At 39.4% G+C, this 13,496-nt stretch overlaps 1 protein-coding gene across 2 annotated transcripts in view; it reads right to left on the bottom strand.

The window, feature by feature from the left end:
• Window positions 1-6,577: 6,577 nt before the first annotated feature.
• The window catches only part of cacna2d4b (calcium channel, voltage-dependent, alpha 2/delta subunit 4b), a 34,762-nt gene continuing 27,843 nt past the window's right edge, over window positions 6,578-13,496 (bottom strand). Inside the window, exons 29-38 of one of the 2 annotated variants that reach the window (XM_066648852.1) lie at window positions 13,207-13,269; window positions 12,187-12,257; window positions 10,968-11,043; window positions 10,619-10,671; window positions 10,479-10,534; window positions 10,151-10,171; window positions 9,300-9,417; window positions 8,963-9,078; window positions 7,969-8,051; window positions 6,578-7,601 (exon numbers count right to left, since the gene is read on the bottom strand). In XM_066648852.1, the coding sequence (XP_066504949.1) occupies window positions 7,509-7,601; window positions 7,969-8,051; window positions 8,963-9,078; window positions 9,300-9,417; window positions 10,151-10,171; window positions 10,479-10,534; window positions 10,619-10,671; window positions 10,968-11,043; window positions 12,187-12,257; window positions 13,207-13,269 (750 nt within the window). In that variant the 3' untranslated portion in view covers window positions 6,578-7,508. The remainder of the gene's footprint in view (window positions 7,602-7,968; window positions 8,052-8,962; window positions 9,079-9,299; window positions 9,418-10,150; window positions 10,172-10,478; window positions 10,535-10,618; window positions 10,672-10,967; window positions 11,044-12,186; window positions 12,258-13,206; window positions 13,270-13,496) is intronic. The other variant, XM_066648853.1, reaches the window with a different exon arrangement.

Below are 13,496 nucleotides of genomic sequence, written 5' to 3'. Positions count from 1 at the left end.
AAAAGGGTTTCTGGATGCATTTCTTGATGTAGTGGTGGACTGTGTTATGTGAAAATGGTTTTCCAAAATTCTTCCAGCCCATTTGGTTATATTTATCACAGTAATATGACAGCATCTCATGTCATGCTGAGTGCTCAAAGGTCATGCACTTCAACAGTGTTCAACAATTCAGATTTTTTTTTAACCAAATATCTTTTTTGGAATGAGGTTTGTATAATCATCTAATATTCCATGTTTTACACCACTATGTTCCCAGGATATTTAAAATAATATACATCTTTACTTTATTGATGTACATGCGTATTTGTTGCAACCATTTTGCGGCCTTTTCAGTTTATAATCTATTGACGTATACACTCACACAATTTGGCGTGATTTAGTAAAGGCCTGTTTCTAGTGTCATTTCAAAGAGTTTACTCCCACCTAGTGGTGATAAATATATGAAACACCTACCTTCATCCCATTATTCTAATCTACACTTTATGATGGCAAGTAGAAAGTAGAAAGACAACCCCACAGACCTAGAAACATTAGGCCTTTTCTCAGTGGGGATTCTCTGGGTTGATGTATCACCATTAGGTCTGTGCACTCCAGGTTAACTGTTGACCAGGCCATTTTGTTGCTGTATACCCTGATTTATCCTTCACCCATTATAGGTCAGCTGTCTTGTTTGAGGGATTCACTTACTTCCACCCTCCATCGGCACAGCAGTGATTTAACCAACCACTTCATTAATGTTGTTCTTCATAGTTCATTGCATCTTGCCCAACACCAGAAGTTACATTGTACTTCTGCAGTGCTGAGCCCAGAGTAGCAATGACAGCGTCTCTGTTCTCCTTTTACATGTCAGAGAAGCATCACACTTATTATGAAACTGCAATTTTAACATAAAGCCTCTGCCTAGTGTTGCTTTAGCTTCATGTACTTCAGTAAATACATTAAAGGAGTTATAATAAGTACCTACCTTTCTGGGAATAAACAGTGTTCATGTAATGTGACTGTAGTTAGTTTCTATGGGGATGTGACTCAGTCAGAACAGAACACCTGGTGGTTAAACACAGTGAAATCGTGTGGAATACTCTCACCTCTGGATCATAGAATGTGTCCATGGATCCAATCATCACATGTCAGGAAATGTTCCCAAACTATTGTTTTTGCTCAGCATAAACATACATTGTTTCATGCAGAATCTAGGGACTGATCTAGAAACAGCACAGCACTGTAATATAAACACGCCGCTTCAAACAGGTGTAGTTCCCAAATGGGTCATTTTACTTTCATTCCATTCACATTCGGTCACTATGAGAGGATCAGCTCTAGAGAGCCAAGGACTTCCCAGATAAAGCAGGGTGTGGAAAAATACTGACTGCTGTATTTTTCCCTTTGGCTGGAGACACAGCAGTCGTGTGACAACCTGTTCTTTTACTTTAGATGTACTTCTGAGATGATAGCACAGTTAGCTTCTAATATGTTATAATGTTAAGTCAATGTGGGGTAATGTGAAATCACAACACACTGGCTTGTGCTCCAATCTTTCTTTCAGAATGGAAAATAAGTCACATAGCTCTCTGTCCATCCTCCTGTACTGAGCTGTCAAGTAACAGACAAGAATATTATGCACTAGAATCAGTGTTTGTATGTATAATTAGTCTTATTTGCACGTAGTTTGCATAAACGTATAACAGCTTTGTTAAAACCAGTGTTACCTGTGTGAAGAGCCAAAATACATCTGATATATCATATTTTCCAAGCCAACTTTATTACTAGGATGGGGGAGGTTTATTCATTTTTATGTGAAAGATATTACCAATTAATCATGCTAATCGCAAAAATCAGCACATTTTTTTAAAAGTCTTAAAACCTACACCAGTCTTTTCATATTGTTATGCAGACATGACATAAAATAGCTTTGAGTGAAATTAGAATGAATAAGAAATACAGTTTGCATGAGTCTTAAGCTTCAACATAATGTGTTGTTTTATACTGAGTGGGGTGCCATGGCACTGAGGACAGTGTTGCTTCCACTTGGCTGTGGGATCCTATGGGTTTAATCCCTGTCTCCCAATGATTCTGGGTAGGCTCCAGACCACCATGACCCTGAGCAGGATGAAGTGGTTACGGAAGATGAATGAACAATTTATTCATTAGAACAAATCATTCTAATGACCAGTGGCCAGTTCCAGGTCGCGGTGGGTCTGGAGCCTACTCACAATCACTGGGCGCAAGACGGGATCAATCAATCAATCAATCAATATTTATTTATATAGTGCTTTTCACAACAAAAAGTCGTCACAAAGCAGCTTTACAGAGATCCGGGTCCAAGCCTCCTATGAGCAAGCCAGGGGCAACAGTGGCAAGGAAAAACTCCCTCAGCACACGAGGAAGAAACCTTGGAAGGAACCAAGACTCATACGGGGAACCCATCCTCCTTGGGTCGACACCGGAGACACAGCAGAGAACAGAACAGAAGTAAAAGTGAAATGATGACAGATGAAGGGGTTATAGTAATATAAATGTAGTATATTAGTGATGTATGAGTCCGATGAAGGAGGAGGTGATCAGTGATTCTGTGTGAGTTAAAATTAGGTGCAGAGTTAATCTGAGATAAAACAACATGGCCAAGCATGATAGTGTAGATGAGACAAGGCCAGGATCTTGTACAGGATACACAGGGGCTGGATCAGGACAACACCTAGAGAGCAGCAGGACATCTCAAAGCATGAGAGAGATGGGAGAAAGAAAACCAGACAAAGGGAACAAATAAAAATACAGAGGTTAGTAGGGTCATTGTAAAGAACGGGCAAATTTGTCCTGCGAAAAAAGCTTCCACGGGTCAGGCAAGAGAACCCAGCGACAGACAGCATGTTGGGGGTTACTAGAAAGGTAACTAAAAATGCTGTAGTTATGGTGATATGACAGGGTTAATACAGAACAGTGATAATATGAAAACCAACCCAAAAGTGAATGATTAACCAAAAGCTTGTTTGAAAAGGTAGGTTTTTAATCTAGATTTAAAGATTGAGAGTGTGTCTGAGCCCTGGACAGTAACCAGAAATCTATTGCAGAGATGAGGAGCTTTGTGAGAAAAGGCAGTGCTCCTCCTGCAGTGTTTTTCTTAAAGCGAGGAACAAAGAGTAGATGGGCATTCTGTGAACGAAGTGTACGTGACGGGCGATAAGGTATGAGAAGTTCAGTAAGATACTGCGGGCCTAAACCATTTAGAGATTTATAAGCTAAGAGGACTATTTTATAGTCAATGCGAAATTTTACAGGTAGCCAGTGTAGGGACGAGAGAACTGGGGTCATATGGTCGAATTTTGTAGCTCTAGTGAGCACCCTGGCGGCTGCATTTTGAACTAACTGAAGCTTGTGTAACGCTTTGCACGAGCTCCCTGCCAGGAGCGCATTGCAGTAGTCTAGACGTGAAGTTATAAAAGCATGAACTAGTTTCTCTGCATCTTTTAAGGATAAAATATGCCGAATTTTGGCAATATTGCGTAGGTGGAAGAAGGCGGTTTTGACTGTGTTGGATATGTGGGTATCAAATGTGAGAGTTGAATCAAAGGCTACCCCTAAGTTTTTAATCACACCCTGGAGGGGGCACTAGTCCTTCACAGAGCCATACATTCACTCACACACTCACACCTATGGACACTTTTGAGCTGCCAATCCACCTACCAACGTGTGTTTTTTTTTTTTTTTTGGCACCGTGGGAGGAAACCAGAGCACCCGGAGGAACCCCACGCGGACACAGGGAGAACACACAATCTCCATGTCCCTGGAGCAGTGTGACTGTGACACTACCTGCTGCGCCACAGTGCCGTCCAAGAAAAATTCAGTTATAAAATTTAGTTTGATATAATTCAAATCCAGTCCAATTCAAATCCAATCAAATTCAGTTCTAATGTAACTAATGCCACCACAAAAGCCATTGCTGTAGTTTCCTGCTGTCGTTATTTCATATTTTCAGCATCAAATGTATATTTTTGTACTAATCACTGAACATTAGGTTTGATTGGCCCATTTTTCCTCTGGGAAAATCATGTCTGTATCCTGGACAATTTTTACCCTGTATTTATTCCCTGTTTTATCCAGTGAATAAACTGTATGCAGAAACTATGTTTATGAAACAATATTTATTAAAGAAATTATTTCAACAATGGTAAATAACATTCTTATTATCCTTAAAAATATCTGGTCAAGGCATGATGGAAGTTGGTCAGTGTCAGATGTATCTAGACTTTAATCCTGAGGGCTTGACCAAAGACATCCGTCAATAAACGCTTAGAAATCTTCATCCTCTTCATCCAGTTCCTCTACCACAGACAGACATGGTGAGATGGTTGTTTTTTTGAGGTCCAGGTGGACAAAAAGGTTTTCATTGTCCAAAGGTGGGAAAAAGACAGGACTACATCCACCGTCACTGTCAGAACTATCAGAGTCTTGACTGTGGAAGTCCTGCTTCACATCATTTGCTTCAACTTCATGTTTCTTCTGGCTCCTTCCACAGTTCTTAACATCAAACTCATTAGTTGCGCTGTGGACCTGATCCTTTCCAAGGACACACTGGACAGCAGTACGCATGCTTCGAAACCTGTGCTTCTCTGGTTTGGGTCCAACAGGAGGTGCTGCCTGAGGGGCTGAACCCATAAGAGATCCACCTTCACTGGTAGCCTTGTTTGGACGCTTCACCGGAGGCCTTGGTTGTGTGGCGCGAGCAGTTATTTGTGAAGAGTCTCCAATAGGACCATTCCTCTTAGCTGAAGCCATACCTTTAATCACTAGGTCCAGTGAGCTGTCTGGTTTCTCTTGAACAGGAGCTGCCATCTGGGACAAAGTGGGCCTCTTCCTCCAGCTGGAGATGACTGGAGATGACTGGGGTTTTGTAAAACCAAGCCTACCATTGCCCATATAGTTATACATGTAAGCACTGAAGACCTGGTGTTGTTTTTTCACATCATCTTCTGTACTTCCATCCTGAATCCCATGACCAGCACTTACATCAGGGAACATTTTCGGCAACGTTAGTGAATCCATACCGCCTTCTGTTTTGACAGTGAAAGAATCTGAATCAAAACCAATGGCTGGAAGCCTAGTCCTCTCCCTAGTTCTAGAAGAACTTGGTTTCCTCATTTCAACAGGTTGCTTCTGACTTATTAGCGGGAGATAAATGTTGGTGCTTCTTTGACCATCAGCCACTTGTTTGGTCCATTTCACATCACATTTGCTCTGCCTCTGGATCATAGGAAGGGGTAGCATCTGCTGTACCTTCATTTTAAGGATCTTTCTCCAATTCTCTTCTGTCCTCATGTTGCATTCAGCAGTGTAACAAGATGTTCAGTACCTAACAAGAAATATGTCACCATTTATGAGAACAAGACCACGGCACAGAAAAGACATTAGTGAGAAAATAAAGATGTCAGAAATAGTTGTGTCCTTACAGAAAAAATTATATTGGGTCAAACTATGCTTGAAAATGAAATTTGTGACTGTGAAGAAGTGCATTTTTTCAACCTTCACATAATATAAAAGTCACATATTCCAATTGATCAATTCTTTAAGAATTCTTAATTTAACATACTTAGCCAATGCTTTATCACATTCAAACAATGTTTATTCGTGGTTCTTTTGATGTGGATTATTTATTTATATTACAAAATCGTGACCCTAAAAAATGTGGTTGTTTCATGGCATTGCTTAAAGAATCCTTTCTTGACGGTTTATTTTACAGATTCTTGGCTGCTTTACCCTCAACAGAGACATAATTCATTCACTTATGTATTTCTGAACTCTCACTGCAGTTGTAAACGTTGGAGTTAGGAAGAGAAACCTACCTGAGCTGCGGAGAGCTGGTGTCACTTTGTGCAAATGACACTGCTGCATGTGTGTTCTGCAATAGTGGGGCTGTGACATCACTATTATGATGCACTGAGGATTCCACTGAAAGTTAGAAAAATCCTGTTCCATTGTTGAGGGCCTGTTTGATTATAAATTATAATAATAATAATAAATAGCCTGATCTGCCATAACATTAAAACCACCTACTTGTTTCTACACTTTTGTCTTATTTTTTCTCTCTCCAAACATTATTAGCCTTCTTTCATCCTGTCCTTCAGTGGATCAGTGATGGATGAGCCTCAGCACTGCAGTAAACCTGACATGGTGGTGTTGTGTTACAGTGTATGGCACAATCAGATACAGCAGTGTTGCTGGAGATTTAAACACCTCACTGTTATTTATGGATTGAGAATTGATTGTCAATAAACCAAACATATCAATGATGTGGGCAGAGTCTTGTGAATTTGATAAGAAACTAGAGGATGATTTAAAAAAAAAACAAATTTAGAAACATTCATTCATTCATTCATTCATTCATTCATTCATTGTCTGAAACCGCTTATCCGATTCAGGGACACGGTGGGTCCGAAGCCTACCCAGAATCACAGGGCGCAAGGCAGGAACAGACCCTGGACGAAGCGCCAGTCCTTTAATTTAGAAACACCTACATGTAATCCATCCAGTATCAGAAAAGTGTGTCCAGACCCTATCATCCCACAACTTTATTATGAGCATCATATTTATCTTCCAACATTTTGGACGCAGTAAGTCTGTTTTAGACAAAAGTCAAACCTACCATGTCACAGCACCATAGAGTAATCAGACAATGACAAATACCAAAACCTCATACTGCTCATTATTTCCAATATCTCACTTAAATTAAATCATCATCCCAATGGGACACTTGGAACAGTTCCATGTCCTCACTTTATACCCAGTCAAGCTGTTAATGTTTTTGTAAATCTGGTGGTGTCCATAATTTGAATAATTAATATTGAGTTAAACCTAGGAGCAACACATATTCTACATTTAAAATAATCTTTAAAAATCATAACATTTATATTTTACTTTGGAACCTATGGCCAAATGTTTAAAATGAATCTTAACTGGCCTGTTGGTGTTAGATCTTTCACATGTGTTTCACATACACTATAAAAATAACACAATGTCCATCTCATAGAAAAAGAAATACAGGAATCAGTTTTAACTTGTCTGCACAGTTCAAGCACTAGTTTTCCAGCTCAAACAAACAGCAATGTCAATCAATTGAATCTCTCGGACTAGCAAATGCAAACTTGTTGAAGTATAGAAATACTGGCAGAGCCCCTCACCCCCATGTCCAGCAGAGGGCACCAGAACGCAAGGTTTGACAGCTGGTAGGTCTTCATGCAGCTGCTTGAAATACAATTAGTTCTATGTCCCAAAGCGCCCTACTGCTGCAAAATGTGATTTGGTTTAGAAAAGTAAAAGACAAACTACAAATACATTGTAGCACACTGTCAGTTGAATTCATAACACTGCAGATCCACTGCTAACATGTCCATGAGAGTATCCCGATCACTCGTGAGGATTTTTCTAAAACAGCAGCAAACTGTTTGATGACACTGCAGAACTGATCTAAAACATTCAGGACACTAGCAGTCCAGCAGAAAGATATCTGTCTTTTTCCATCAGCGAAGGCCCAGTGATGTGACTAGGGACATGAAGAAGAGAGCCACTGATATGGATATCTCACACGCTCCACCACAATCCTTGGCATTTTCCTGTGATTGAGAAAAGGTTTGAAATTTCTTAAATTCACACACAACTAAAATGCAACACAACTTTTAAATTTATTGCAAAGTGCCAAAGAGTACTATTTCTATCATTTAAATTTACAAAATGAAATTATGTGTACAGTCTTTATCACCCTATATAGGAAAAGCTAAACGATGGGTAGTAATTACAATTATTCCCTCAGTATTTCTACAATGTATCAATGCTGCAAAGCTTTACTTCTATTAATGTAATTTTGTGTTAAGGTCATTCTGAGTCATTATTTAAACTCTGGATTTAGGCTGCTCTGTAAGCTATGTTCAGTTGGTCAGATACAATCAGTGATACAAACTGCAATGACTCAAGAAAGCTTACATGGGGATGGTATGCATGACAAGACTCCGGGCGTCTGCGGATTTTCTGTGACTTCATCCTGTTGCATTTCACTGTGGCATTATGTTCAGAGGAGTTAAGGTCAACACAAGAGTGCATTTACTATCTTAAACAGAATTCTTGAAGAAAAGCATTCACCCATTACACTCCCCCTCTAACTCCCCCCAATAATCCATTTAAAGTCCTCTAACACACCTCCTACAACCTGATTGAATATAGTCTCGCAAAATTCAGGGCTGCTATCATCAGGTCAAAACTAAGCTCAACACAGTTCTTTCTACAAAAGTCCAAAGTCAATTTTTTTTATGCAAAGAGAATATACTTGGAGCCTACACCTGTGAACTGATGATGGGGCATGAGTAAAAGCTTCTCCTGCCAGACACTTAAAGGCATATTTCACGATTGTAATCAAAAACACTTTTCATAAAATTCAGAAGACGTTTCCTCACCATTTGCTTGCTCTCTCTCTCTCTCTCTCTCTCTCTCTCTCTCTCTCTCTCTCTCTGCTCATGGCAGAGGCTTCTGGAGTTTAGCCAATGGAGAAATCTCCAAATGTTGAAAAGCAAGAACCAACATGAGGATATTGCTCCTGACTCCTCCATAGGTGGGTAATATAGACTTATTTTTGTTGTTTCTGATGACTTAAGTCTCCAAATTCAGGAGATGGCTAACTGCATTACTGAAAGTGCTAGCTACAAAACAGCTAGAGTTACAAATGAGTTTCTGTGATAATTTAAACAGTGAATAAAAACTTACAGACAAGTTAACTTAGGCCACGTTCAAATAACAGTGGTTTTTCTTCTTAAACATAGCGTTCCACTTTAAAAGTCATGGAGTAAACAAAGATTAAAAGTGTCCCCTTTAACGTCAGTTTGTCAACATCTGAGCTGATCTAATTTAAACAGCTAGCAGTTTGCAACTGAACTCCTAAACTCAAAATAACTGTTGTTTAAAATGGAAGAGTGGTGGAGGATATATTTGACCTCTCTGGGGCTGAGGGTGATGGGAGCGTACTGGCGAGAACAGTCACAGTCTGCTTGTACAACAAGCATCACCAGGTTACTGTTCACAACCTGCTGGAGCACAAACATCCTGGAGCACAAAAAAGAAGGAGGATTACATACAGCTTCACATTACACTGATAATATTACATGGTTTTCCGCAGGGATAAATTATTACTGTAAAAGAAGTACCCAATACTTACATTCCTAGCTCTGGTTTTATTTGAATTAGAATAAATTAAAAATTCTGAACAAGCTGAGTATCATCAGTAAAATCTGGATTTTTTTGTGGTGCTGAAAACAGGAACTCACTTTTGACACCGGCCACATTTGATGATGCTGTTGGTTTCCCTGATGGTGTTGTCGTAAATGAACCCGGGGTATTCAGTGTTGCAGGGCACCATGGATTCCACCTTCTTCTGTCTATGTGCTGGAAGTTAGACATTCTTTAGGTTCTGATGATAATGAATTTGTGCAGTTTGTTTTATCTGTATGACAGGACAAAATGAGAACCAGAGCATCTGCTTGTTCCAGCTATGTACTTGCAGACGTCCAGTCTCATTTCACTATGTTACGTCTTGTTTCAAATGTTCCTCTTTGCCCTTACATTAATTTATCCATGAATCTCTTGCCAGCCTTGTCCAGGTTTCTGCCAATGCCAACAGTGGTGTTAATAATGTACTACATTAATGCTTTAATAATGTGTTAACCCTAAGATAAATTAAGGCAGGGTGTTTAAGTCTGGTGCAGACGGTTGTGGACTGAAACACTGAGTTAAATAAAATCATGTCTGTTCCACAAGATGAATGTCTACAAATGCTTCGTCAAAGTGTTACCTGGTGTTAACTGGCCTCGCAATTCACTACAATGATGTGCCTAATCCAGATGTTAATTATCCAGCTTCATGTGTGTTTTTCTCTTGCTGGTATTTGTTGATGAGCCAAGAAAGGAAGGAGCTTCTAAACCATGACTAAATCTTAAGGTATTAAAGGAGGCATTAACACATTTAATCAACACTTTAGTGCAAGGGATTAAGGTTTGGATTGTAATGGATGCCTTTAAATGAGACAGGGACAACTAGTTTAACAAGTAATGTGTATTGGTGCCTTACACCATGGTCACATACTAACAGTTAATGCTCTAAGCCCTTTAAAAATACTTACAGGCATGGTACGTAGACTTGGCTGTGACACAGTGAGAGACAGACAGGGCGTGGAATGGTGGAGAGCAGTGATGGCACGATAAGGCAGGATTGAAGATGAGGATGGATCATGTAGAAATGGGATGAAATGAGAAGAGTGCATAAGGGTGAGGAAAAACAGCGTGGTTGCTTTATGGACGACTGGTAGGGTTTGTGAGCATATGGAATCCAGGTGTGTTCTGGTTATTTCTGTGTTATTACTTATTGTACCCATGTAACAACAATGATGATATTTTCATATCATCATCAAATACAAGGTATTAAACTACACATTCCATGCTGTTACCTACCATCCGCAAAATAGTCATTATGCCATAGTCCACATAAGTTGAACTCCAACAAAAACCTAAAATAAACAAAGGACAATTTTCAGTGAGGAAAAAAACATACATCAGTAAAGTTTAAATGAGGACCTGGAACAAGAACTTACAGCATGAAGTTTGACAACATCCACTTGACTGCTGCCATCAGACCATAGAAAGGCTGTAGGATGAAACATGAAGGCATTTACTATGGAAATTGTTTGCCATAATATTCATAACTGCAAAATGACTCCAAGAACAAAGAATGTCCATGTCTGGCATGTTTGCCCCAGTCTCCTCTCAAAGACATACCTTTGCTAGAATCAGTCCCAATACCAATTTAACAGTGCTGAAAGTAATATTCGGCAGATTATGAATATTACAATTTTAACAGAAGGAAATCTAATGTTATGAATAGTTTATGGAGCATGAATGGGCTTTCCGGGCCAGTGTGGATTTATACTGTAGGTTACATACACTGAGGAGGGGCTGGGATCCACTGGAATGATGATGACTGTTCTTGCACATGGCCTGATAGTCATACAAAGCAATCCTGTAGAAAATAACACAATTTGTGTTATCATGGATTATCATTTCATGATGGGGCTATTTTCATTTTAAAGAGCTCGTATGAAGTTTAATGCACATTTACAATTTCAAGACATACAGCGAAAACCCAGACCCAGTCCGCATATGGGTGTTGAACACATTTACATATGACCATCAATTCTGTAGCATGGTTACTGGAGTGGAAGCTAGGGTTAGTGTTGTGTAGTAAATGATTCTTGGTGTTTTTCATATGTATATAAAAGAAGTGCCTGAATACAGGTCAGTCGAGGCTATTCTCATCTTTGGTACCATGTTGGTGGAACGAGCTTCCAAGCACTATCACAGCAACAGAAACCCTCTCCGCATTCAAGAAATCCTTGAAAACCCAACTCTTCCGAGAGTATCTTTTGCACTAAAAGTTTTTCTTTAATGCACTTATAATCCTGGAATATTGCACTCAGTGTAATTAAGGTATTTTGTATAATTTGTGCTGTAGTTTGAACGTTAGATCGTCTTTTGTAAGTCGCTTTGGATAAAAGTATCCGCCAAATGCATAAATGTAAATGTAAATGTTTGATTATTTTTATTTATTTCACATTACAGCTCTGTGAGGTCAGAGTTAAATCACATCCACCAGTCTTAAAGACCCCCTCCAATGGTAATAAAGTATTTGAGGTAGTGATCATGTGTGTGCTTTTTTTCTGTATATGATAGAAGATGAAAGAAAAAAGAAAAAGAAAACTGAATGGCTATTTAAAAGACATGATGAATGTTTTGGGGGCTATTGAAATCCAAAACAAACGTGTATTTCAGAGGAAAAATAAAATATAAAAATATAACAGTGTAAAATATGGGCCTTTTTCATTCATACATTGTCTGTAGCCGCTTATCCAGTTCAGAGTTGTGTGGTTTTGGACTGTGGGAGGAAACCGGAGCACCCGGAGGAAAACCACACGGACACGGGGAGAACACACCAAACTCCTCACAGACAGTCATCCGGAGCAGGACTAGAACCCACAACATCCAGGATCCTGGAGCTGTGTGACTGTAACACTACCTGCTGCACCACTTGCCAAATATGGGCCTTTCAAACCCCCAAAGCATGGGATAATGATAGTAGTAGCATAATTATAATGAAAGACGTTACCTTTTATACAAGCCTGATTTGAGAAGCTGGGCCATCACTGAACCATCTATTTCTCCAAAGAACTTTCCAGTCTATAGATTCAGGAAAATAAATTATTTATTATAGAAAGTAAAAACAGTTACATGTGAATAGTGTGTGTTTGTGTTTGTGTGTGTGTGTGTGTGTGTGTGTGTGTGTGTGTGTGTGTGTTTGTGTGTGTGTGTGTGTGTGTGTGTGTGTGTGTGTGTGCGTGCGTGCGTGCGTGCGTGCGTGTGTGTGTGTGCATGCATGTATAAGAAAGCATTATTGACTGTCAATCTGCCACCACTTCTTTGCTCTGATTAAACAGCGATTATGTTATGCATGATTATCTACTCATTTTGTGTTCATTCAGCTACATAGCTACAGCACACAGACATTAAGAAAAATCAGCCACATCTAGCAAATCTAGCCCAGGTGTGTATACACATGTGGAGCAGCTGGACTCAGGGCCAGCTATTGCCATATTACAGAAATAGACCTGCAGAGAGCTAGCACCTGTGGTAACAGAAATAGATCAACTTCTGTTTGTAACTCCCCCCTGAGTAAACCTTACTACACATAGTGTTTTTATGCTTAACCTACTTCAATACAACATCCACCCTCGCCACCCCCTTTTACTCACACACACACACACACTAATGCTCTGTGCTACAGATGTGCTAACAGATGTCTAAGACCTACAGTGCTGGCCGAGCCATGCCACATCAATCTGGGATTAAGCTCCATAAGTGTGCTGTAATCCCACAGATACCATGGATATGTAAGGTGCCCTGCCGCTCTATATATGTCATCATGTTATTTTATATATAATGATATTTAATATATTAAGATATTTAATATATACATCAATGCAACAGCTTCGACATTTGCCCATGTGTATATAAAAGCAGTCTCAACATTAAATTCAATGTTATTTCAACTGAAAATCAAAAGTTACTTAATTATAGGTTTGTGTTTGGGGTAGTGTGACTTTCTGGAGACGAGAAGCTTCATACTCACGTCTCCTCTGTCCTTGGAGACAACGATGAAGCCATTGCTGTCCACCAGGTAACAATTAATGTCCTGTCAATATTAAAAAAAAAAACATTCTAATGTTATTGTAAACCTAATTTTATGATATTTTAACCCTTAGGGTCTTTTGCTGAAGTGCCTCCAACCCACCACTCAGTTTGTGATCTCTGTCCAGGAAAATATCCCAAAAACCAATGACCTAACACTCCAGAAGTAGGAGCTGTGTATGAATGTATCCTACATGTTTAGGAAAGTGGGGCAGTAGTACCTTGTATAGA

The sequence above is a fragment of the Hoplias malabaricus genome, chromosome 17, assembly GCF_029633855.1.
Source record: "Hoplias malabaricus isolate fHopMal1 chromosome 17, fHopMal1.hap1, whole genome shotgun sequence".
In the NCBI taxonomy this organism is placed as follows: Eukaryota; Metazoa; Chordata; class Actinopteri; order Characiformes; family Erythrinidae; genus Hoplias; species Hoplias malabaricus.
This window is presented reverse-complemented; position numbering and strand designations above follow the sequence as displayed.